This window comes from Gallus gallus, chromosome 3 (genome assembly GCF_016699485.2).
Source record: "Gallus gallus isolate bGalGal1 chromosome 3, bGalGal1.mat.broiler.GRCg7b, whole genome shotgun sequence".
Classification (NCBI taxonomy): Eukaryota; Metazoa; Chordata; class Aves; order Galliformes; family Phasianidae; genus Gallus; species Gallus gallus.
The window spans coordinates 95,874,563-95,900,483 of NC_052534.1; the positions used below are offsets into that span (position 1 = coordinate 95,874,563).

At 42.7% G+C, this 25,921-nt stretch overlaps 2 protein-coding genes across 16 annotated transcripts; one reads left to right on the forward strand and one right to left on the reverse strand.

Annotated features, from left to right (window-relative positions):
• Window positions 1-33: 33 nt before the first annotated feature.
• On the reverse strand, window positions 34-7,222 carry ITGB1BP1 (integrin subunit beta 1 binding protein 1). 13 transcript variants are annotated; one of them, XM_046938926.1, is made up of 8 exons: window positions 7,184-7,222; window positions 6,729-6,829; window positions 6,155-6,309; window positions 5,797-5,875; window positions 5,133-5,269; window positions 4,140-4,204; window positions 1,150-1,299; window positions 35-421 (listed from the first exon to the last, which is right to left on the reverse strand). In XM_046938926.1, the coding sequence occupies exons 6-8, from the start codon at window positions 4,185-4,187 to the stop codon at window positions 350-352; spliced, it is 270 nt and encodes an 89-aa protein (XP_046794882.1). In that variant the 5' UTR covers window positions 4,188-4,204; window positions 5,133-5,269; window positions 5,797-5,875; window positions 6,155-6,309; window positions 6,729-6,829; window positions 7,184-7,222; the 3' UTR covers window positions 35-349.
• Window positions 7,223-7,268: 46 nt separating this feature from the next.
• On the forward strand, window positions 7,269-25,107 carry CPSF3 (cleavage and polyadenylation specific factor 3). 3 transcript variants are annotated; one of them, XM_046939501.1, is made up of 18 exons: window positions 7,269-7,664; window positions 8,170-8,233; window positions 9,059-9,156; window positions 9,952-10,080; window positions 11,022-11,199; window positions 12,824-12,913; window positions 13,806-13,956; window positions 15,922-16,097; window positions 16,456-16,614; window positions 17,384-17,530; window positions 17,836-17,988; window positions 19,563-19,671; window positions 20,433-20,531; window positions 21,113-21,207; window positions 21,772-21,859; window positions 23,832-23,901; window positions 24,500-24,596; window positions 24,952-25,107. In XM_046939501.1, the coding sequence occupies exons 2-18, from the start codon at window positions 8,231-8,233 to the stop codon at window positions 25,054-25,056; spliced, it is 1,947 nt and encodes a 648-aa protein (XP_046795457.1). In that variant the 5' UTR covers window positions 7,269-7,664; window positions 8,170-8,230; the 3' UTR covers window positions 25,057-25,107. The 3 variants fall into 3 exon arrangements, with proteins under 3 accessions (XP_046795457.1, XP_015131562.1, XP_040554444.1); XM_015276076.4 differs by having other exon boundaries at window positions 7,269-7,348; XM_040698510.2 differs by lacking the exons at window positions 7,269-7,664; window positions 8,170-8,233; window positions 9,059-9,156 and having other exon boundaries at window positions 10,029-10,080; window positions 11,150-11,199.
• Window positions 25,108-25,921: the final 814 nt, after the last annotated feature.

Genomic DNA, 25,921 nt, shown 5'->3' on the forward strand with positions numbered 1-25,921 from the left:
CTGAAGTTTATATTAACAGAAGTGTTTCAAAAAATAGAAGCAAGTGTCGCTTTTATTTTACATTTCTACAGTATTGACATCAATATACAAAACGATTCAGGGAAAAAAAAAATCCATGTTAAATATAAAATTCTGCATTGTTCTGGAAACAGCTGTGGTGGAATAGTTTCTTCAAGTCACGTCTGGGGAGTGATGAAGTACCACGCACACCGTTGCACGGCTCTCCTCTGCACAGCAAGTCTTTGCTGAGTTTGTGTGTGGCTGCAGCCAGCCTGGGGTATCACAGAGCCCCATTTCCTCCTCGCACAAAGGCCTCTTGTTCTGCAGCAGCACGTGACCGTACAGTACATCAGGACTTCTCCGACATCAAAACAGAATCAAAGGCCGTGGATAACACTTTGCAAATAGCTTGTGCTTGTTCCTGTGTTGGATAAAACACACGCGGTATTACTTTCTGAACAGCTTCTGAAATCATCAGAACTCAGTTAAAGCAGACCGTGGTCTGTATCGCTCATTCGGCAGACATGCAAAATGGAGTAGCACAAGTGAGATGTAATTTGATTTCCGTGGCCTGCAGTGACGTGCGGGAAGCTGTTTTAAATGAGCTCTTTTGAAACAAGTCAGAGTTGTTAGGTTTCATCATAGCATGATACCAGCATTCAGAAAGGCAGTTCATGTGATCCCCCAGAGCGTCTAAGCGTGTGTGTCACATCGCAGTATATTTGACAAAGAATTCTCCTACTCTTAAGAGACCATCACTCCCATTGCCTATAAATATGAATGCATGCCTTATTACCAGAGTTGTTACTCAATCCCTCCCTGCTCTGTTGGATCTTAAGAGCTTTTGTCTTTGAAAATACAAATGGAGGATTCTCCTTAGCAGCTATGATAGCTTACTTAGATTTGCAAAGTGCTTTTTCAGGCACGCACATTACTGGCAATGTTAGGGAACGCAGAGATTTTACTCCAGCTGATCAGTCTGAGGGGTTTTTCCCCCTCTCTTCAGTCAGGGCGGATTTTTACTCTTTGTAATTAACTGAACAATCCATCTTCTGCCAAAAAGGCTCACGAGGCCCTTGGATTTCAGAATCTCCCTTTACAATCAAAACGCTGATAACTAAATGAAAGACTGTAAACATCAACTCTTACCAAACTACTGCACTGATATACCCAGAGGCTGCATTCTTCAGAGGCTGCATCTGTTGTCTTCAAAGCCAGTAAGCTCTTTCCTGCTCCCAGACCATCATCATAGCAGACCATCCGTACAATTAAATAGAGAGCATGCCTGTGTAACACATCCTGAAACCATTTGGCAAATAAAAGTTACTCTGGAGCAGTGCAACAGCTTTTAAGTTTTCTGCACATTTTGATTCTCCCTCTGACAAATTCCTCAGATGTATTTACAGGAGAAAAGTACTCCTTGGCAAACAATGCATTTGTTCTTAATTAAGAATTCCTTCAAGGTTTTAGAAGCAGCAGTGGTTTAACAGAATTTTAGCTTCAGTTTTTGCTTGAGTTGCATCTGTATGTGTTCTGTAGGCTTGGCCGTGTTACCAAAGCACGTGTTTGTTTCCCAGCTATCCTCCCTCACCCACTGTACGTAACCCACCTAATGCCATGGTATTTCCTGACAGCAGGTCCGCATTTGAGAAGCACTTTGGTGGCCCTACATCACATCTGAGAAGATGTGGAACGCACACAAACAGCTGAATGATACAGTGATGGCCAGGAGCTGAAAACTGGTGCCTTGGTGCCCTGAAAGCTGACAGGAGAAGGAGCCCAAAGCACTTCACCACACCCCTCTCCATAGGCTTCAGCTCCCAGGGTTGCCAAAGCCTGCTTGCAAATCACTTCATGCTCAGTGCTAGCCAGAACCCCACTGGCCCCACCCCCTTGTACTGGGAAATACTCCTAGCAGTGTAAGACCTCCCTGCTGTCACGGTGCACTCAGAGAAATCTAACTGCTGTGATGCAGAAACAGAACTAAGGACTATCTAGACAGCGATGGATGTACTACTCAGCATTCTAGTTCTACTTCTCCAGTTATCCTTTCTGTGGGGTTTCTTTCGTTGTGCCCATTTTAAGAAAACAAAACCTACAGGCGTCCTAAGCGAGATCCATTCTTTTCTCACTCTCTAATTAGGAGAAAAATCCATAGAAACCCTGTGGCAGGAGCCACCTCTATTTTTTCCTCTCTCACAGCACTGCTACCTCTGCTCTGAACTGGTTATGTCTACATCATCACAGACTGCAACGGGCAAACTGTGCATATACGCAATGTACAAATACACGCAAAAAGTCCAAAGCCTAAGTGTGCCTTCTGTAAATACTCCTGTCTTTGGTTCCTAGTGGTTGCATCTACAGACAGTGCAAATGTAATCAGGGAGTTACATCCACGTATTTCAGTCACGATTTCTTTAATGCTGGCTGAAATCTACGAGGAAAGATTTTTGTATCCTACAGTCAGTTCTCTTTTTAGCATCTGAAATAGCTGCCTATTCACCTGCAAGGTTACCTACAAATCACAGAACTCTCACCTTTCTCCCAAGGCCTTAAAAGATTGAATTATTTGTAGGAATGGAGAGAAAATAACCTTTGCATCCTGCAGCTCCATGAGTGTAGGTGTAGTAACACGCTAAAGGGCAAACTAAAGGTCAACAGTGACACATGCAAAAAGCCACGATTTGGAAAACAAAATGCAATGCCCAGTGCAAGCTAGCTTCATCACAAAAGGCTTTATCAGCTTGTGCATGCTCTCAGCCTGAAGCCAGAAGAACAGTGGATAAAAATCTTACAAACACCTATTTAACCTCTATCAAAGTATGAAGTCCTCCAGTAACCTACATTCCTACTGAGTTTAGGGGGATAGCAAAAAGAGAACCCAAAGAAACTCAGTCTGAGGAACTATACAGCTTCCCACGCATTAGAAACAAGTGTTTCATTTTCTGAAGGGACCCAAAGGAAACTTTTTGGCTCTCTCAGAGTATTCAGCTGTTGAGCAATACTATCCACCATTCTCACACTTGAGGCTTTCACAAACAGGCAGTGCGGGGTTGTTGATGGGTCATGACTTCGTAAGGCCGAGTATTTACAGTATCTGGGGCTCTGAGGGCAACCAGAAGGAAACCACATGACTGCAATACAAAGCTATACAAAGGCAACTGGAGGGCCCTGGGGAAGAGACCGGCTTTTTATTTTAAGCAAAACAGCTATTTCAAGTGCACTAAAGGAACGTAAAGTACCTATAGGAAATAATGCAAACAAAGAAAAACGTTCGATCAGTGAAGTGGAATTATGAGCTTTTAATGCTGGAGTGAACTCTTACTCTCAGATTAGCAGTGCAAAGCTGGAACTTTGAAGAAAACAACTTAGGTATCCTTGAAAAAAGTATGTATTTTTTCTCCCTCCACAATTACATCAACAGGAATTGAATTACTAACTCAGGCTGAAGAACCCATCGCCTTGGTCAAAAGTCATAAGCCATTTCCCACATGAGAGGATGCAGTTCAGCCACAAACAAGTAACGTGCCCAAGGAGCATAAAGATTTCCTTTCTTTTTGTCTGATGCTTTCTTGAAAGGAATGGACTTGTGTCGGAGAGCCCAGAAGAGATATGAAATGAGGCAGCTTTCCAGTACCTGAAGGGGTTCTACAGGAAAGCTGGGGAGGAACTGGGCAGGTAACGACAGGACGAGGAGAAATGGTTTTAAACTGGAAGAGGGTGGATTTAGACTAGATATCAGGAGGAAATTCTTTACTGTGAGGGTGGTGAGACACTGGCACAGGTTGCCCAGTGAGGCTGTGGATGTCCCCTCCCTGGGAGCATTCAAGGCCAGGCTGGATGGGGCTGTGAGCAACCTGGTCTAGAGGGAGGTGTCCCTGCCTATAGCAGGGGGTTGGAACGACATGGTCTTAAAGGTCCCTTCCAACCCAAACCATTCCGTGATTCTATAAAGTGGTGCTGTTCTGGGAGCTCTTTTTCTTTTCTTTTTTTTTTTTTTTTTTTTTTTTTTTTTTTTTTTGTGTGTGTGCTTTTGCTTAAAGCCAGAAGTGGCACCTTGGTCACACGGGTCACCTGTCAGACAAATACAGGACAAGGCTTTTTAACTCTCATCACAAGGTTTGTTGTGAATCACTTACATACTGGTCAGATGTTGAAACTTTGATGCCATATTTGGAAACGCCCATTATAAACTCCTCTTCACCTGGAACAAAAGGTAACTTTCCATCTTGCTTTGGAGGGAAACAAACAAAAGCCTTTAGTGCAGACAGAATAATATTAACAATGAAGATACAAAGTAGAAAGCGTTTCTATTTGTACTTCACTGGCTTAACAACATCACCATCCCTGCTCACATCTTACTGTGAGAAGTCTGGCATTCTTGCATTGGTCCTATCTCTTTGTTGTGTGAAACACTGCATGAATCCAGGAAGGAATTTATAACTCGGGTGGGTGGGGGAAGGTGGGGCTATTGCACCGCTCTCACTTTGGCTCATTTATGTTCCACACCAGCAGCACTTTTGTACTTGGCTGGACAAACAATTTTAGCATATATTCAACTACTTGAAGTGTTAAGATGCTGTAAGATAAACAGGTTCTGTGCTTCAAAGGTACAGTTAACCTACCGACCCGGAACAACCAGCTAGAGCTCTTAGAACAGAAATAAATACAAGAAAACACTTTGGCAAGGATGACCCAAATATTCCTCCGGTTCTTTGGTTACAGCTTTATAGGTGAATGTAAGCAGACAATGATATTTTCCTCTACAGGAAAACTTATCCTACAGTACTCAGTAAATCCAGAGGAGATATTCTGTGATGGGTGCTCATCCCAGCAGTGCTGAAGATGATGTAACAGCTGCCGGGTGAGACATTCATTGCACAATGACTCACAAAAAGGGCCTTCGCTCTGAGTCTGCCTCTTCAGGACTGCTTTTCAGGAGCATCTTCAGTTACTCAACAGGAGGGAACCAGTATGACCGGTGTAATTTGTTGTATTTTTAATTAAGCTACTTCATTCTACTAAGTCTAAAACGTGTAACGAAAGGTGTCAGATCACACGGGGACATGAAAGAAACACAGCTAAGCTTAGGATGTTCTAACATTGTTGGTATTCTTTTGTAACGCACTTACCTGGGCAACATCTATGTAATTTATCAAGTCCAATGGCCCTTCTAGATTTTTGCTCTCGTTATGTTTCAGTTTTTCAATGGCACCAACATACTTAACTCTGAATTCTGCACATGTGTCAGAATTACTATTGCTCTGTCCTGCAACAGAATAAAACAAAGCAACCCTGAAGAGCTCGCGAACATTAATTCTAATTAATAAGTTGGCTCCACTGGCATAATCAGGAAACACAAGAAGCTGATTTTGCTTTTCTATAAACATCTTTTAAAGAGCCATTTGTCTTAATGGAGATGCGCTGTGATCTGATGAGCAGGGACACGTAAAAGCCAACCTCATTACACTCATCTCAGTGCAAATGTCAACTTAGAAAAGTATGAAACGCAGTATCCAGAACTTACATCAGGTTTGTGCTGTGTAACAGACTGGTAACAAGCTAACTGAACTTTCCTCACTCGGATACCTTGCTTTAAAAGCAATGGTTTTGCACTAGATGGCATAACATGAGATACCACAGGAGCCAAGAGTTACGCCTGCATTGGTCAGCAGTCTAACAGATCCACTCAATTATGAAAAATAGGCATTTTAATATCTCCTTTTCTATTTTTACATAAGCACGTATAAAGTTAATTCTACTCCATACTCCTCCACTCAAACTCCAATTACGTACCTGAGCTTTTTGTGGAGTCTGTATCGAGACTTGCCACAGTACTGGACCTGGAAAGTCCCCCAAGACTGGAATCTACAGACTGAGAAGAGAATTAACATCATCAGAAAGTTACCAAGAATACATTGGCACTTCACTGTTAGCTGCCCTGCCTCCACTTCTTCAAATAAACAAACACTCGACTCGGTTACTTAAGCTGCACTGCAAAATGGGGAGGGAAAAAAAAACCAACAAAACACAAACCGAAAACCCTATGCTTTTCCTGAAGCTACCTCTGTGCCTCACTACGTGCTACACTGATACAGCTCAGCAGTCCACAAATACTCCAAAACAAGGTGGAAATAAAAAAGAGAAAATGAACCTTAAGGTTACGTCCAGACTTTTCTGGTACTGCATCTTAACTTGAAGAAATTGACAACTACATGCTTGTCACCAACGCTTGCAATAACATAGCAGTGCAAGGGAAGTGAAACGGCACCTTGGAAAATCCAGAATATGCAACTGATCATTCCAAACCTATCAGAAAAACGGACACGTTATTTAAAACGAAGAACAGCTTTCAGAAACACCGAGAAGCCAACCAAGACTGAAGAACAAACTCATTCCTGGCACCCATCGCCGGGCACCTCGAGGGGCGATGTTTGTCACTACAGAGCAAACGTGCTGCTCCTCCCAAGCCCCGTACCTGCAGCCAGGAGCTCAGTGTCCATAGGAGCGATCAAACAGCCCCCTCAAACACAGCGATCTGAACCACGCGTTCATTTTCCTACATCCCCCAGCACAGCCTGAGGAGGAGCTGAGGTAGGAAGCTCTCCTTGCCCAGCATGGCATTATACAGAGATCGCAGCCTAAGATCAGTGCAAGTGAACCGCTGAACTGCCTGCTCAAAACAGACGAACGCTGCTCCATAGGAGCGCGTACCACAGCGGGCTTACCTTGCTTTTCGTACTGATCTCACTGCTTTGTGAGCTGCTGCTGCTGTGTCGTTTCTTTCCTTTTCTGAACATGTTTTCATCGTTGGCTGAAGGAAGGCACTCTAGGCAGGAAAGACAGGCGTCAAGTTCTCACCCGAAGGAAAGGGGCTCCGTGCAAATACCACACGGACGGCGCAGGGAAGCGGCAGGGCAGGGACTGAGGCGGCAGCGGGAGCAGCCCCTCAGAGCGCCGCTCAAACCTCCCCGTCCCCTCCTTCACCGGAGAAGCGACAGGAAGAGGCCGCGGGGAGGGCCCGGCAGGCCACAGCCACCCGAGCGAGGGGCGGCAGCGCTGCGTGCGGCACCGCGCTCCCCAGAGAGCCCCGCTCTGCGCCGCTCCGCGCCGCTCCCCCCTCCGCCCCCCCAGGCCCCACCGCGGCTCCGGAGCCGCTCCCGCCGCCCACCCGCTCGCTCACCTCCGCCGCCGCCGTGTCCCGCCCCGTCCCGGCGGTGCCTGCGCGCTGCGGCGCTCCCCGCCCAGCGGAAGCGCGGCCGGGAGGAGGGACGGCAGCCATGGCGAAGCGGAAAGCGGAGGCCCTGATCCCGGCGGAGGAGAGCGACCAGCTGCTCATCCGGCCCCTGTGAGAGCGGCGGGGCGCGGCGGGGCCGGGCTGGGCTCCGCTTCGGGCCGCCGGGGGGATGGGGCCGGGAGGCGGAGGGCCGTCCGTTCGGAGCGTTCCGTTGTGGTGGGTGACCGCCGCTCCGGCTCGGTCAGCCCTCAGGAACGGGCTCGGGAAGGAACCTCCGTCCCCTACCCGTCTCAGTGCTGTGGGAGTCCGGGGTGCGGGCACGCATCGCAACCAACAGCACCGCAGCCGATTTCCAAAATCCGGGTTCATTTTATTCTTGCAGCGTTAATTGCGTCCCATTTCCGTTGTGACAGACGTAGTTGTTCAGGTACTTGAAGTGTCTGGGTCTAAACTGAGCTGGGCTCGTTCAGCCTGCAGAAGAGAAGGCTGGAAGGGGAGGGGAGACCTCGCTGCGGCCTCTTAGTGCTGAAAGGCTGTAAACAGGAGGGAAGTCAACCTTTTACATGGGTAGATAGTGCCAGGACAAGGGGGAATGACTTTAAAGTAAAGGAGGAGTGGTGCAGGTTAAGTATCAGGGGGAAGCTTTTCACAGTGAGGCCCTGGAACAGCTGCCCAGATGGCTGTGGGTGCCCCATCCCTGGAGGGGTTCAAGGCTGGACTGGCTGTGCCCTGGCAGCCTGAGCTGCTGCCTGGCCAAGCAGCTGGCAGCCTGCTTACAGCACGGGGTTGGAACTACACGATCCCCGAGGCCCCTTCTGTGATGCTGTACTCTGCAGTCATTGTCTCTGCACAGAAAACCGATTCCATGAGAAGCATCAAACATACATCTATGGGGCGTGTGTTCTTTTGGTGACTTTGGTATCTTTTTGCAGAGGAGCTGGCCAAGAAGTAGGAAGATCGTGCATTATTCTGGAGTTTAAAGGAAGGAAAATAATGGTAATTGTTTCATAAGTGCATTGGTGCGCCCTCTCATCATCCTGACCTACTGCCTGACTTGGTTGGCGACCCCCGCCCACGACAGGCGGTTGGAAATGAATGATCTGTGGGGTCCCTTCCAACCTAAGCCATTCTGTGATCCACTGCAGTACTGTAGAGCACAGAAAGGTGTTATAGGCTAAATCCAGTTCCCCTCTGAAGTCAGCCATTGCTAGCAGAGGCACCTTTTCTGGCTTTCTAAAACAGTACAGGGTGTGTGGTAGCAGGCCTTACCAGGTGTGTGCTGTAAAATAAATCTGTATTCCCAAACAGAACGCATGTGTCTGTGTGCAGACTGTGAAATCTGCGTGTCAGACTTCAGAAACCTAAGGCTTGTCTGCGTATCCCATTGTGTATAAACTGTCGGGTGTAAGCACACACTTGTTCTTTTCCCCTTTTTCAGAGGGTAGCAGAAATATCTTCCATATAACATTCTGTGTATTCAGGTAGTGTTGAAATGTAAATGAAAGCTTGCATAGACACATCATTATATACAGGGAATGGGGTGTTTTAAAGGATATTCACTCTCCCAGTGGAGATGAACCATGTAGGCAGACACACCAGCTATGAAATGCAATGCTAAAAGCAGTGGTTGAGGAAAAGAGTACTTTTTTTTGTGTGATGCTAAAGGCTACTGCTTGCTCAGAATTACATTTTAGAATGGAGGAATCTTCGTATGTTCTTTTAGAGCAGAGGGGTGGGCCTGGTGACCTCCAGGGCTTCCTTCCAACCTCAACCATTCTATGATTCTGTGATGCCATAGCTTTTCTCTGTTTCTTTTTTCAGCTTGATTGTGGCATCCATCCTGGACTGGAAGGAATGGATGCTCTTCCTTACATTGACTTGATAGACCCTGCTGAGATTGACCTCCTCCTGATTAGCCAGTAAGTTGCACCTACAAGTACAGAACGCACCGAGGTCGTGGTGTGAACACATCCATAGGTTGAGAGAGACTGAAAATAGGTGTCACACAGCTGGCAAAACTTTTGTTTTGAACTTTTTATAAATTAAGGATGTTCAGTCACTTTTGACCATTGTGACAGCTTCTAGAACGCATTTCATACAAGAAGACTTCTCTACTGGCTTGGAATGAAAAAGATTCTCAGAGATTTAAACCAGCTCTGAACCTGCTTTAACTATTGCTTAGTGACAGAGAGATGGAAGAGATCCATTTGTGCATTACTTAACCAGTGATAACTAACTGTCCATAAAATCCTGGGGTTTGATGGAAGGTTTCTGTTCCACCTGTATCTCAAAAGTAGTTCTTTGGAATAGGTCAAATTAGAAATGCAGCCAAACAGTTTTATTTCAGTAGTTCATGTTGTAATTCATAGTTTCCTGTGTGCAACCTTAGGAGCACTTCTGTCAGCTTTCTTCTACCTCTACCTCAGACATTCCTTACATTCCTAATTCCTGTTGTGTTTCTCCTTCTCAGAAGTTACTTCTGAGATTGTGTGGATAAAGTCTTTGCAGTTCATGCAGAGTTTCCTGTATTGCTCTTACCTTTCCCAGTTGATTAGCAGTCACTAGTGTACAGGATATAGACCAGCATAGTTAACAAGGAGGTTAAAAGTTCTGCTTCTACATTTTCAGGATGTTATGTCAATCCAGTGAAGAACTGAATGATATCATGCTGTGTAATGTTAGCGTCTGAGTGAGAGCTGTGTGTCTGTTGTAAGTTTCCATTTAGATCACTGTGGAGCCTTGCCGTGGTTTTTGCAGAAAACAAGTTTTAAGGGAAGGACGTTTATGACTCATGCCACAAAAGCTATTTACAGATGGCTTCTTTCAGACTATGTCAAAGTCAGGTAAGCTGCCCTCTTGGGTTTCTCTTTAACTACTTAATTATTTTCCCTGTGCACCCGATGGGAAGTGAGAGATGAAGCTGCCACAGATGGCAAACCTGGGCATCACCACAGGTAGGAAGATTGGAATAGAATTAGAAGTAATGCATCATCTTACTGCCTTGTGGATACTGTCTCTCTAAGATCACTACCTGTCGATCAACGCAAAGTCTTACCTTGTTTCCTCTTACTCTTTTTATTGGCCATATTTGGACCTTTAATCTGTTAGCTTCTCATCTCCTCTGCCCCCAGGCTCACTCTCTTAACTCACTCTTTTGCTCGTATGTGTTTTTATGTCAGTGTTTTTTCTTAAGCTTTACAGAAGTAATGAATTTAAGGCCCCAAAGATACAGCCTGCTCTTCAGGACAAGATAAATAAGTTAAATAATGCATCTAGGCAAAGCTATTGAGAGTGCTGTTATTTGTATGTTGATTTTTCTCTGTTTCCTCCTTTTTTTGTCTCCATTAACCTGCCTTGAGCACATTTTTTCTGTGTGAACGCAGTGGTGCTGAGTGTATGCCAACTCAGCAGATGGCAGATTGGGTCAGAAACCTGGCATACAGTCTTCTTTTAACTCGTTTGTTCTGGGCCAGGGGGAAAAGTGGTTTGGTTTGGTGTTTGACGACTGTCACTAGCTTAGTGTGGAACCTCTGCCGAGGCCTGGGAGCCTGTTAGTACTGTTAGATGGATCCAGGGCAGATCCTGAACTGAGTTAACATGTCTTTCTTTTGAAAAGGCATTTTAGCTCTGCTTGGGTGAACTCCCTGGGCTTGATTTCCAGTGTGGGGGACGTGGTGTTTCTGAATGAGAGTCTTACTCTGGGAAGAACCCAGGAGCTTTTTGTTACAACTGTTGTATTACCTAAGCCGGTAGGATTAACTCTTAGCACTTTCGTTATCTCCAGTAATATATCAGCTGATGACATGCTGTATACAGAAACAGACCTCGAGGAAAGCATGGACAAGATTGAAACCATCAACTTTCATGAAGTGAAGGAGGTGGCAGGCATCAAGTTCTGGTGTTACCATGCAGGCCACGTTCTGGGAGCAGCCATGTTCATGATTGAAATAGCTGGTGTGAAGGTATTTCCTTTTTGTTACAGAGTTGAAATTGGGCCTGAATTCGAATGTAGTCATTAGTTAGTATTTATTATTAAGCCCTACTGCCGTGGTTGGAGCTATCAGGCAGGCTTGGGCACATAGGTAGGAGGCCTTGACTTGGAGCGTGTATTTTCTCATGAATTAAAACAAGCAAGTGGCATTTGTGTGCTGAACCAGGTAATATGTTTGAGCTCTATGGGACTGAGTTAGGACTCAGGCTTGGAATCAGTAACTGTGTGGTGGTCCTGGCTGGTCTGCTCAGAGGTAGCTGACAGCTGAGGCAGTCTCACTGATGCTGCATTTTATCTATAAAGTGATGGTTGTTTTTCTATTTCTGATGTACCACATCTGCCTGTCAGGGATTTATATGGCTTTTGTCAAAGCGTGGGAGTTCGATTTTGTTCCTAAAATTCTCATGGTGAAGAACCTAAAGAAACAGAATTATGGTTAATTTTAGGCACAGAGATTAACTAAATGATCGTGTAATCACAGGCAGTACTGTGTCAAAGCCGGGCATGAAACTCATCTCATAAATTGGAGTTTGGGAGGATAATCTCCCCCCAAAAAAGCCTTGAAAAGGGAAGAGAGGCCCTGAGGCTCGCTGTCTAGCAGGACTTTGTCTGTGGTTTGTAATGACAGAGAATTCCAGACTTGATAAGTTTTAGAAAGCGTAGAAACAGTTGTGTTTACAGTGATTACAATTTAGACATCTTACTGCTTTCTTTTTTCTCAATTAAGGTGTGACAGAGATTTCCCTCCACGTATTCATTACTCCAGTGGTTTGGGGTTTTTTAACACACTTTATTTGCTTCCCTGTGAAGCAAATGAGGGATGTGACAGTAGGTGATCTGCAGGCCAGTTACCTGCTACTGCTGGCTGTGCTTTCTGTTACCATTCACATTTACATCAATGGAAAGATTTAGTAAAAACAATCAGTTCGGAAACAGTCGTTTAGGGCACAGTGAACAGCATTCCACCCTGCAGTTAATGCATTAAAGCTTACTAATGGCTGCCAATCACTTCTTGCTGTAATGGGGAATCCCATTACAGTATTGTATGTATTGGATGACCTGATCCCAGTCATCCCATCTGGGAGGTCTGTTCGATTGCGGGCTTTGTTTTTAGCATCAGAAGTTCTAAGAAGGAATTCTAAAAGCAGTTTATTCTTCACTGTATTTGCATTCTGCTGTATAAAATGCTGGTTCATCTCCTTTGTATGTCCATCTGGTACCTGCTGGGTGTCGTTGGGTCAGTTTGTACTTCTCATGGCCAGTGCAAAATGCTGAAAGCAGCGCCTCTATGTACCAAATGAAGAACAACAACAGAGCATTTGTTTACCTTTTTCTGTTGTAACTGAGGTACTGCTTGACTTACCTTGCTGTGGTTAAAATGTATGTACTGCCATACTGGTGTGCTACCACTGTGAGCACCATCCTCCTCAGAAGAGTCTTTAGCTGAAGTGTAGGAGAGATTTTTATCATTAAGTCTTCAGAATTCAATTTACTAAAACAGACAAACCAACCCGTTTTCCTATACAAAGGCTTTTGTAACTGCTGAGTTGGTAGAATCCGTAACCAGAGTAAGTTCTTCTGTTTGTCTCTCACAGCTTTTGTATACAGGTGATTTCTCAAGACAGGAAGACAGACATCTGATGGCAGCTGAGATTCCCAATATTAAACCCGATATTCTTATAATTGTAAGTTTTACAAAGATATTTCTTTAAATTAGTTGTTAAGTATGTGCAGAGGTAGTACTTCATTAGAGCTGCAGCGGAATGAGAAGGACAGTGGAGGTTAATGGCAGTGTGTCATTTGTGTTAGAGATAGAAAATCTTGGATGTTCATACAGTTCTTTTCTTCCAGCTGTATTTGTTGGGTATTTGTCCTGCATGGAACTGTCCTGGGTGCTATTCAGATTTGTGGTGTTTTGTTTTCAGAGCCAAATGTTTTTATTCTGAGTCTGTTCAGAAAATCAGAAGTCTGGGGGGACGCTCAAAGAGCATCAGGTGTCTTTTCAAAATGAAAAGTGGCATCTTTTGGAGTAATACAGAAAGCATTGCATTCATTGTGTCCCTTCCAACTGGCTTCTCTAATAGATAGTTACTGCGTTTTAAATAACCTGTTCATCAAAGAAGTGGAGCATTTTCAGTTAGGAAAAGAATGCAAAACAGAAATCACTTAAAAGAAGCATCAACGTCTATAGCTTTATCTCTTTCCTTTTTTTTTTTTCCTGATGGGATCTCTCTACAAATGACAAGGAAGGGGTGGGGGAAGGGAAGTTGTCATTATTTACCATGGTGGAGGAGATGGCACTGGGAACTGGGAGCAGGGGATTGATTCCAGGGTTGATGTTTTCATTCTTTCTGCTCTGCCTCCCCTTTCTCGGCTTCAACACTCTGTAATGCTGAAAGCTTAATGCATGCCGTGTAATGGCACATAAATGGAAGATAATTGTAATCATAATTGTGAAATGAAAGTTCTGTTCCTGCACGGTAACACCAGTATGTTTTTCTGTGTTGAATGCAGAGGAGGTGGTCAGGAATCAATCTGTGTGTCAGTACTTTTAATACCAGCTTTCTCTGTCCATAGGAATCCACCTATGGGACTCATATTCATGAGAAAAGGGAAGAGCGAGAGGCACGGTTCTGCAACACCGTTCATGACATTGTAAATAGAGGAGGGAGAGGTCTTATTCCTGTGTTTGCCCTGGGCCGGGCACAAGAGCTACTTTTAATTTTGGGTATGTACCTTCCCAGTTCCTCTTAACAAAAGACATATAAAGTTAAATGGGAGTGTTTTCATGTGCTGTCGTTCAGGTGCAGTTACTTTTGTAACAGCTTTTCAGCCATTTTTCTATGTGTTAATTACCTGGGAATATGTAATTCAAATGTTAAATTAAAAAAAAAAAAAAGGTGATCAACCAGCCAAAAGATTATTTTCAAAGAGCATATATAGGACAGGCAGTTTGGCTTTGTGAGCTAGAAAGAAGGCATAGACAGGAAAGGGTAATTGCTTAGAATCGTAGAATCACAGAGGTTGGAAAATACCATTAAGATCATCCAGTCCAACCTCCAGCCCACCCCCACCGTGCCCACTGACCACGTCCCTCAGTGCCACATCTCCACAGTTCTTGAGCGCCTCCAAGGATGGTGACTCCACCACCTCCCTGGGCAGCCATGGTAATTTGTCCTTGACTTTCAACTCTTGTTGAACTGGGCTTTCAGCAGATAGGAAGCATTACTATAGATTGCAAAGTGAATAATCAAAGCATGACTGCTAGATTTAAACTGATGTGCTAAAAGAGGTCTGTCTTGTACCAAAATTTCACCCTTTAACTCACAAACCTATGTGAACAAAAGCTGAGGAGACCGTAACAAACACTTCTAGCATTTGAGAAGTCTTAATCATAATGGGAAAAGAAATTAGGAGGAGTGAAATGGCGGAAGGGGGATTATACATGGTTTTATACGTGGTCATAACGAGCTATTTCTCATGAAAGATAGAAATAGTTGTTGTGAGGTACTTCAGAGAAAACTGTTTTTAAGTAAGCTGTTATTTCCAGGCACACTGAATTTGTACTGTGATGTTTAACTTGTCTTTTTTTCTCCTACAAATGCTGGGAAGATCAAAAGATAACTACCTCAAAACTAAAATGAGGGTTTGTGGGAGCATTGGTTCTAAAATGTTGCCTAAACATTTACATTCTTTCTTGCTTCCCACTTAAGTTCAGATCAGCATAAAAACCTGATATTTGTCTGATATTTGTTTTCAGGATGTGTTATTGGTCTGTTCAAACGCTACCAAAAAATTGGGATCCAGGTATAGTGCAGTAGTCAGTGCTGTGCAGTGGGATTGTTCTTAATATTGAACGTTTTGGATTTGATAGAGGAGATGAAAACTAAACACTTGATCTCCTGTAGCCACTGGTTTGTAATTTGTTCATCTTTCCTTGCTGTGAGCAGATGTTGAAGTGACATTATAAAGATAAACACGGAAATATATCTACTCAAGCTCAACATGCAATTGGATGCTTAATTAGGTAGAAAATGTAATTGCATCTCACATGCCTACACAGCTAACCTGCAGGCTTCTGAGTTTGTTGTTCTTCCATATGTGGCTGACAAAAAATAAAATACTGCATTATGATACAGGAAATTCTGATGCTGGCTGCAGTCTTTTGATATTACAGCAACTGCTGCTATTGGTTATCTCTTACTGGCTGTTTTTGCCTTATATTTGGGCTTATTAAGATGCTCATGGCAGTAGGGTCTTCTGATTCAGTCTTAAAACGTAGCAGATCAAAGTTGCCAGGTTAAAGCTGTGTTGTTTTAAATTTACAAATAGGGCCAAGAGAGCATGGCACTCTGCTGATCATTACCCAGTTGCAATATAAATATATTTTATGTGAGCGGAGCTGTATCCAAGTGGGAAAATGAGTAAGTTCTACTTGTGTATCTGCATTCACATCTCTTCTGTGTTTTTAGTGAAGGCCATGACTACTGCCATCAGCGATAAAGTACGTTGTGGTTAGTGGAGGATTTCTCTTTCCTGTTTTTGTTCCAGTTAAGCTTGTAAAATGGAAGTGTTGGTGATGCTGCAGGAAGCCAGGCTGAGTAACACGCTTATCCCTTCGCTGCTTCAACTCCATGGGATTGTTCCATATTGTATTTGTGAGTTATCTGATGTGTAGGTTTGTTTGTTTTAGATGAATACTGGCAAAATCATCCGGAGCTCCACGACATCCCCATTTACTACGCCTCCTCTTTGGCAAAGAAATGCATGGCTGTTTATCAGACATACGTCAATGCCATGAATGACAAAATCCGCAAGCAAATCAACATCAACAATCCATTTGTTTTCAAGCATATTAGCAATTTGAAGGTAAGGTTGGCTCACAATACAGGAACAGTGATACAAGAGTTTGTATTTGCTGAATAGTTTCCATGTACACGCATCATTCTATCATTCTATGATTCTGTGTGTGCTACCCTAAGAGACTGAGGGGTTATAGGCTTACATCTGAATTATCTGCCCTCCCAGAGGGCTGCTGAGAGGAGCTTATGCACCAACCTTCCTCTGTAGATCTGTATGCATATATTTTGCCCCTTACGAGTGTCAGTAAGAGGAACTTTCCTGCAGAAGGTCTTCTTAGGAGGATGGTGTATGAATGGATGAGGGACTCAATGTATATGTCATTAAAGGGTTGTGGTAACTGAGATTCTTGATGTTTTCCTCTCAGAGTATGGATCACTTTGATGATATTGGCCCAAGTGTTGTGATGGCTTCCCCAGGTATGATGCAGAGTGGCTTATCCAGAGAGCTGTTTGAGAGCTGGTGCACGGATAAGAGAAATGGAGTAATTATAGCTGGGTACTGCGTTGAAGGAACGCTCGCTAAGGTGAGATGTTAACGCGCCACAAACTCTTCATGCAGAGTAGCGTTGGTGTTATGTTGAAAAAGAAATCTCCAGTAGGAAGTGACTTGATTTGTATTTACCAAGAAGGCTTTTGTCAACTCTGCATAATTAGGTAGTTAAAGTCAATTGCCTTTGCGCTGTGCTAATGAAATGTACAGAAAAATTGCATGTGGCCATTTCCTGTGATGTTGGAGAGAATGATCTTTTCCAGGAGGAGCTACCTTATCATGAGAGAGAAGGTTGGTGCTTCTCTTCCTCTTTAGACCCCTGGGTCTGAAGGGGTCCTAACCCTAATTTGAGAGAAGTCGGTTCTAAATCCAACACTGCATAAATGTCAGAGATCAGACTGCATTTTGCATGCTATGCCACTGTCTCATTGTAGAGAATGAAATTCTTTTCTAATTCTAGCAGCTGTGAGCAACTGAAGTGTCTAGTTTGGCTTTTAGGGCTAGAAGTCACACACACGTGTTAAAATTTCAATGCAAATTGTATTGGGATGTATCTGGAAGAAGGACAAACTCCCGTATCCATTGGCCATGTGTGTTGTGCATGCTGTGTTTCTGTTTGGGTGCATGCATTTTGTGAAATTGGAGGTTTTTCCATTCTTCACATCGAATCTGGCCGTTAGTAACATTTCATTGGTATTTGAAATGTAAAGCCTTGGATTTACAATGTCTGTAGGAGACTCCCAGTTTTTTTTTTGTTTTGTTTTGTTTTTTGGTTAAAGAAACTCTTTTTTTTTCTTTCCTAGCATATCATGTCTGAACCTGAAGAGATCACAACCATGTCAGGGCAAAAACTTCCGCTGAAGATGTCTGTGGATTACATTTCTTTCTCTGCTCACACAGATTATCAACAAACCAGTGAGTTTATCCGGGCCCTGAAACCTCCACATGTGGTTAGTATTCATGCTGCTTGCTTCTCCTGGGTGGGATTCATGTACAAAAAGTGAAATGAAATCTATATAATGCATTGTTCTTATTTGCATGTATTTTTTCTACGTACGGCGTGGTATTGTGCCTCTGAATAATGCAAAGAACTGAGAGACAAACATAGGACTGTGTGTCGGATAATTGAGCTGATGTTTTTTGTGTTGTGTCTTCGTGAAATACACGAGAGGCAGTTTTCTTGGATAATTTGATTAGTAAACATGCCTGGATGGACAACTACCTTACATTAAAAGGAAGAGTGTCTTTTCTATAGATTTTAGTTCATGGTGAGCAGAACGAAATGGCCAGATTGAAGGCAGCATTGATACGGGAATATGAGGATAACGACGAAGTCCATATAGAAGTTCATAATCCTAGGAATACTGAAGCTGTGACATTAAACTTCAGAGGAGAAAAACTTGCCAAGGTATGAAATCAGTATTTTCATCTCCATACAACAGTATTTGTTTTTAATCCTCTGAAACTAAGTTGTATGTTCTCTTCCAAGCCTCTGTGGTAATTGGTTTTGGATTGCATGTGTTTTACGAGGTCTCAAAGTGTATGAATGTTCTTTTTGGCCAACCTAGATCTATTCTGCTATCGATAATCTGCTGGTGCTTTCAGTCCTGTCATCCCAGTCTGTTTGCTGCATGATCTGAAAAGCACTCGTCAATTTTCTCCTAACGAAGAATATCAATTCCAGTCATGTTGGAGCACTGCATTCTGTGCATAAATAATGTGATAGACTTCATTTACATTTCAGGAAGATGCTGTCAAACACCCGTTCCATCTATACATACTAGAAGAGAATAATTTCTTTGGCTGAATTAAATAATTACATGCTTGACTGTAATCAGGCATTTAGAGATGCTGTCTCTAGATACTTCAATCAATAAGACAGCTTGTAAACAGGATGCTCTGGCAGAAGGAAGTCTGTAGCCGTGAATGTGGTGAATCTAGTAAAATGATTTAAAAAAATACAGCTTAAGGATAACATTTTGCAAGTTTATTTCTTGTTACTCAGAACACATACATCTATCGTGTATTTAAGATACCATTATATTTTGTGATACAGTCTTTAAATGAAACCTACATACTGAAATAAGTAGAAACGAATATGTACATGGAAAATGTAGAGAAATGTATGTTGATTGGACAACAGTTTGCTTCTAATCAGATTCTAGTTTGGATCCTTTAAAGAATACCCTTTTTTGATGACTAGTCCCTGGTCACCTTGTCCCCAACTTACCTTACACCGCACTGTGTTTAGCATTGGTTTTCTCATGATACATCAGTTTGAAGGAAGAGTGACTGAAAATGTAATGTGCTTCTTCTAATTGTGTATTTACTCTTCCTTTAAAATAAAATCCACTGAGAAAACGTCAGATTGTCTCTTTGATTCCCAAAGCGATACAGTAGCAACATGGGATAATTTCATCAGAGAGTCCTCCCGAGGTAGTTTAACTTCCCACTCAAAGCAGGACCAGCTCCAGCAGGTGGCTTACAGCCTCTTATGGTCTGCTGTTGGACTCTTCCAGTGTCTTCATAATCTCTCTGGACAACTGCTCTGATGTTCAGATATTTGATGGTGGAAAGATTCCAGATCTTTCCCAGAGGTATGAAAGTAAAGGGGTAGAAGTAGAATCCCACTGGATGGCACTGCTCACCTCTCAGTTTGTGAAAACCACAAATGTTGCTGAAAACTAGAAAGCAGGTGAACCTGACTCTGGGACTCAATTGCATGACCAGCATCTAGAAGTTCATCTATATAGTTTGCATGTGTGTTTTCTGTGGCAGTCACTGGAAGAATTTATTTCATTGTTTATATTTTTACTCTTTAAGCCTTTTCTGATGGTTGTTGTCTAAGGTTGCTGTAACCTTCCTTTATTTGCAGAACAGCTGTACCATGCTTGGGTTTTTTTTCTGAGTAACCTGTATTTCATTTCCGTGGTTGGCTTCAAGCTTGCTTGGTTGCACTAGATGTGGTTTTTTTCTTATCAGGTGATGGGGTCTTTAGCAGATAAGAAGCCAGAGCAAGGACAGAGAATTTCTGGAATCCTGGTCAAAAGAAATTTTAACTATCACATCCTTTCTCCATGTGACCTCTCCAGTAAGTAAAGGCAGTAATGTACTTAGTGGATAATTGAAACTCTCTGCATCCTCCTTCTGTCATTAAAACACGTACAGCGCCGGCTTTTGTTTGCTTGTTACTTTGTGTTGGAGGTAACCATTGGGCACGTTGTTGGTTTGGCTTCATTTTGCCTACATTTCTGAACTGTTGGTGTGAGAAGCAAGGCATTCAATTCAGTGTCCTCTGAAGTTCAAGACTTTTTCTGCCTTTTCTGTGAAAAAGAAGCAAAATTCCTTTCTCCTTCTAGTTATTTAGAACTTTCCCTATGTTTAAGTACATATAAAAGGTACCAGTGAGAGCAGAAGAGTGCCTTGATCAATTGTCCTGCTACTTTCTGAAATGCCATTAATTTTTAGTGGAAAAACAGAGGTGCAGTGAACATGTTACGTACTGCACCTCTGCTGTCTGTTACTATAAAAATTGGTTTATTGTCAGAATAGAAGAGTAATTAAACGGAGCAGAAGGGTTGAGGAAAGCAGCTCAGCTATTCTACGTAGTTCACCGTTTGCTTGTGACAAATGCATGTGACAAAATAGCAAACTTTGCTGGTTCCTTGACCACAAATGCATAATGTATCTTACAATAGGCACTTCTCTTTACAAATGGTTCTTTTGAACCCTCTACCTTAAATGTTTTGGTGCCGTTGTTTCTCTATAGTGACAACTTAATTTTTTAGGAAGCAAACTTAAAGTCTTTTCAAGTAAGCTGTTTTTAACCCATCCTTTTAAAAATTCTTTCAGATTATACAGACTTGGCTATGAGCACTGTAACACAGACACTGGCTATTCCATATACCGGCCCTTTCAATCTGCTCTTTTATCAGCTGCAAAAGCTTACTGGTGCGTATTCAGAAAGAAATGTTTGTGATTTAAAAATGTTTGTGATTTTTTTTAAAACAACTTACAGTCTTCAGGGGACTTCTGAGTGGAAACTTCTTTGCTCTGAAGTGCCACAATTTGTTTTGTATTTTGTGGCTCTCATTAGCTAATGCGGCTTCTGCCAAGTCCAGCTCATGAGTGTGACTAAGCCTCTGTGGGCATCCTAACGTAACTGTAATACAAATCCATGAGCACACAGCAGTGTAGAACCTCAGCTGATTTTTGTCCCCTGTCAGCCCCCAAAGTGAGCAGCTTAGCCACCCTGATGAAAAATAGAGCAAATGATCGTCTTTTATCTCCAGCCCTAAAGTAGAGTGGTTCATGACCTCTACTTAATGAAACAAAGACCAAAAAATGCTTTTGTTTTACTTTTTTTTTCTTTTCCATTGGTGTGCTCAGGTCAACGTGCTAAGCCAGTCAACTATGAGAATCCAAAGCAAGTAAAATGGCCAGTAGTGCGCACTCAAAAAGCCATGCAGATACAGTTAGTCCTGTTCTCAGTGTAATTTTGTTCTCGCTAACCATTTGTTGCTGCTGCTTAGGTGACGTAGAAGAAATAGAAATCCAACAAAAACCAGCCCTGAAGGTCTTCAAAAGTATTACTGTAATCCAGGAGCCGGGCATGGTAGTCCTCGAGGTAGGCATTGGGTGGGGAGAAACAACTATTTCATTCTCCAGATCCTGCAGAATTGTATCACGTAGATGCTGTGCACAATTAAATGTTTTAAGTAGCTTTCTGTTGGATGATGAGTGGAATGAAAACGAGGAGTTGCCTTTGGCTATGCTCCTGTGTTGACGCATGTTATTTCACTTAGCCAGTTTCTTCTCTTGCAGTGACTCGGTGGTTTAATGGTAGATTTAGTGCCCTTTTTAACTGGGGAATTGGTCACTGGAATTAAGGTTAAATAGCGTTCCCTCCTGCTCTCCCAGCCCCTAAATTGTTATGTTAATTAATAACTATTTTGTAAATATGTCCAGAAATATTCAACGGCTTTAATTTTTCATGGGAAGTTCTTGCAATACCTGAAGTTACAAATAGCTAAAACTACTAAATGTGTGACAGTCATTTGAAGCTAGCATTTAGAGAGGGAAAAAAAAAAACACTACAAGAAGGCCATGAATGTTGTTCTATGTTGTGTTATTTATTCAGACCCAAACAGGCTGAAATTGTGATTTGATTTCTATTTTTTTAATCTTCCAGTGGGTGGCAAATCCTGCTAATGATATGTATGCAGACACCGTGACCACAGTGATACTGGAAGTTCAGTCAAATCCCAAAATACAGAAAGGTAGTAAGTCCAGTGCATGCTTCTTCAACTGAGGTTTTCTTCTGAATTTTTGATATCAGGCTTCAAGAACTTTATAACACCTTAAAATAGATGTCCTGCTATTGTGCTTCACATCATGAGACTTCTTAAGTGTTTTATGTTTCTTAAATGCAGAATTACATTTCCAACCTTATTTTCATTATTTGTAGCACGTGCGAATGTTGGAACTTTCTCTTACATATCAGTTTCTAGTTGTCCTTGGAAAATACAACCCTATTTAAAAGAGGTTTGCCCACAGAGGTGGTGGAGTCATCAACCCTGGAGGTGTTCAAGGAACGTTTGGACGTTGTGTTGAGGGACATGGTTTAGTGAGAACTGTTGGTGATGGGTGGATGGTTGGACTGGGTGATCCTGTGGGTCTTTTCCAACCTTGGTGATTCTATGATTCTATGATTAGTCTCTTTTATTTATTCCATTTACACTATGTAATAGGTGGTACCCACTGAGATGTTTCAGCTTCTCATCAGAAAGTCATGGTTACCATTCATGAGCAGTATTCTTGTGACTGCACAACAGAAAGAGTTAGGTAGGCGATGCTGAAAAGAAGTCTGACTAATTTCACAACAGCGCTAAAGCTTTGTCACCAAGTGATATTATTGGGTAGTGAAAGTGTCGTCAGATAACAGGTTTGGTATTGCTTCTTAAGAATCAGAACCGTTTTGTTGGGGTTGCCAGTGCTGATAGCTCTTTGTTCTGCTGTTTTGGTTTCAAACACATGCGTCACTGTGCTAAGAATCCGGAGTGGGTATTGAATATTATGTTGGCATCTCTGCTGTGGCACTGAGGATAAATGTTGGCAGCTTGGCAACACCGTAAGGCAGATAATGCTGTGATAATCCATTTATCATTCTATATCAGATCTTTTCCTGAAGACTAAGGATCTAGGTCTGCTATGTATGCTTAAATTAGCCAATAATTTTAAATTACTAATGATGGATAGTGAGGGATCTGATTTGATGTCTGTTGTCAACTCACAAAACATTTCTTTTACTCCACTGCTGATAGATTTGTCTTTCCAAACCAGTGTGGAGGGCATTATGACTATATGAACAAATAGCTGTCTATTTTCTCTGGGTTACTCCTCATGTCTTCTTATAATACATTATTATCATAGAATCATCATAGAATGGCCTGGGTTGAAAAGGACCACAATGATCATTGAGTTTCAACCCCCCCCCCTGCTATGTGCAGGGTCACCAACCACCAGACCAGGCTGCCCAGAGCCACATCCAGCCTGGCCTCGAATGCCTCCAGGGATGGGGCATCCACAACCTCCTTGGGCAACCTGTTCCAGTGCGTCACCACCCTCTGTGTGAAAAACTTCCTCCTAATATCTAACCTAAACCTCCCCTGTCTCAGTTTAAAACCATTCCCCCAATAATTATATATAAAATAGCGGTCACTGTTCCTTAGGTGTTTAGTCTCACACCTGACTCAACAATTTTGTTAGAAATTCTTTCTCCCAAGTTTGTAAATTCACACAGCAGTTCTGTCAGTATATTTGGATAAAGGTCAAACAGTTCTCCTGGTAGCAATGTTTTCAGTGTGTATCTTCTTATCAGCTCTTCTAGCCATGTGCTCGTGCTCTGATCTGTGAAAACTAACCAAGAATACAGGTGATACAACTTAAATATCTTGTATCCTTCCTTCATTTCCAAAAGAAAAGTGTTTGTTTTAAGCTACCTAATGATTCTGAACACAAAGTCTAAAAACACTATCAGTATTTCCAACCTCCATTTATTGGAGCATGTTCCAGGAATGGCACTGCTTGTTATTAATACTCACATTTGGTGTTGAGTTTTACTTCGTGTTCTCTGTATGCTCCTACACTCCATGATGCAGTACTTTACTACAGCTAAAGAAAATAGAAGGATTATAAACAAGGATTTCTTCTTTTTAAGTATATGAAAGTGAAATGACTTTTTCTTTCCAGCTGCAGTGCATAAAGTTTCCACAAAAGTAGACATGGAAGAGTATCGCAAGAGAATGGAAATGATGCTTCAGTAAGTCAGCATTTATTTATCTAAATGAAAATGCTCACCGTTAATCATGTAAATAGAGTAATTTTATTACAATACCATTTAAAGGTAGAGTTAATTTAAAATAACCCTTACAGATGAACATCCTCCACATTTTTGTGTAGGCCTGGAGTTAAGTTAAGATGGAGATACCCTGAAAAAGCTCTCAGTATCATTGAGACTTCAAATCCAGGGTCCAGTTACTTCATCCAGCAACAGCGGTGTACCTTCTCTCCCAGAATTATACTGTGAAATCTCACAGGAAGACATTTTGGATTGTGTCTCCTAAACTTACTCTGGTGTTTGCTCTGTTACTCAGGCAGACCTCTTACCTCTTTGGAATTTAGAGGAATCCATCGCTTTATTTATGAGACTTGTTCTGCTCAAATCCTTACTCTTATGTGACACCGCCTCCCTTAATTGAGATCGTGACCTGTTTGTTACATCTGAATGGGTTAAATAATGGTTTCTGAAAGGAGATGCTCTACTGACACAAAATGCCTTTAGAAGCCTAAGATTAATGGAAAGGAAATGTAAGTTTGCTGTTTGGCACTTACCTTACGTGAGTCAACCTTTGTTTCAGGGATATGTTTGGAGAAGACTGTGTAAGTTCAAAAGAAGGCTCTATTCTGTGTGTCACAGTAGATGGCAAGACTGCAAACCTTTCACTGGAAACTCGGGTATGTACAGTGAAGCACTTGTAGTTATGTATCTGTCTGTACTGTGTCCAGTTGGGTGCAGGAACTTCAGTGTGGAGACTTGTTGAGTATTGGTGATGGTATCTCCACGTGAATCCACTTACAGTATTAACCTGATGCAGTGCAGGTTAATTCACTCATGAAATTACATCTCCAAGGACTGACGTTGTGTGTTTTTATTTGGTTTTGAATCAGTTGCAATCTACAGAACCTAGGGCATTTCACATAGTATGAAGCAAAGAACTGATCAAATGTGACGTTGTTATTCATTGTCTTTAGCAATGTGTACGTACGTCTTCATTGGTGGTTCTCACAGACTTCTTTTTTTTGTTCTCAGACTGCTGACTGCGAGCCAGGAAGTGAAGATGACGAATCCCTGCGTGAAATGGTGGAACTGGCTGCACAGAGGCTCTACGATGCCCTCAGCCCAGTATACTGCTGACTTCTGTAGATATCTAGCACACATACAGAAAGCTTTTAAGGTTCAAATTTATTTGGACTGCTTTTTTAAAGTAAATAAAACTTTTCATCAGCAAGTCAATGCATTATATGAGTGGGAAACTAAGTTCAAATAGCGGGTGAGCAGTCTTACCTATGTCATCTGCATTTGTGCATGTAGGTCATAATAAAGTGTGGTCCTCCTGAGTTAGCTGAGGTGGGTGTCTGGCAGCAAACCATGCTGAAAGATCATGATTTCTGTGGTATGCATCCTCTGTTTTTGCCTTTCCCAGCTTGTTACATAGAATCACAGAATGGATTGGGTTGGAAGGGACCTTTAAGATCGTGTAGTTGCAACCTCCTGCTGTATGCAGGGAGCTCCCTCACACCAGGCTGCTCACAGCCCCATCCAGCCTGGCCTTGAATGCTCCCAGGGAGGGGGAATCCACAACCACACTGGGCACCCTCTTCAGTGTCTCACCACTCTCACAGTGAAGAATTTCTTCCTAAAGAAATTCCCAGTCTCCATCTACTCTCTTCCAGCTTAGAGCCGCTTCCCCTCGTCCTGTCGTTGCCTGCTGGCCCCGATAGCCGTTAGTGAAGGAGGTCTGTGTGCGTCTGCTGTCCCTACGCGGTGTATCCCTGCCACGCTAAACACGAGTGTGAAGTCGTTCTCAGGTGGTGATTTCATCGTATCACAAAGGAATTCTCTCTGTGGAAAAAAAGTTAAACATGGTATTATTTACTTATGACCGTCCCGGTGGATTTGGTCCCTGTAGAACCGCGTGTATCGGCCCCGTTCCCGCCCGCTGCTCCCCCGCCGCCACAGCACAGCCCGCGGGGCTCCGCGAGAGGCGCGGCGCTCCTCA

Excerpts from the sequence above, each read along its gene's own strand:
- ITGB1BP1 (XM_025148774.3), bottom strand. The coding sequence starts at position 6,800 with ATGTTCAGAAAAGGAAAGAAACGACACAGCAGCAGCAGCTCACAAAGC. Across the intron at positions 5,876-6,728 it reads AGATCAGTACGAAAAGCAAG|TCTGTAGATTCCAGTCTTGG; the intron begins GTAAGCCCGCTG and ends TTCTCTTCTCAG. Across the intron at positions 4,257-5,132 it reads ATTACATAGATGTTGCCCAG|GCTTTTGTTTGTTTCCCTCC; the intron begins GTAAGTGCGTTA and ends TCTGCACTAAAG.
- CPSF3 (XM_015276076.4), top strand. The coding sequence starts at position 7,281 with ATGGCGAAGCGGAAAGCGGAGGCCCTGATCCCGGCGGAGGAGAGCGAC. Across the intron at positions 7,349-8,169 it reads CAGCTGCTCATCCGGCCCCT|AGGAGCTGGCCAAGAAGTAG; the intron begins GTGAGAGCGGCG and ends ATCTTTTTGCAG. Across the intron at positions 13,957-15,921 it reads AGAGCTACTTTTAATTTTGG|ATGAATACTGGCAAAATCAT; the intron begins GTATGTACCTTC and ends TGTTTGTTTTAG.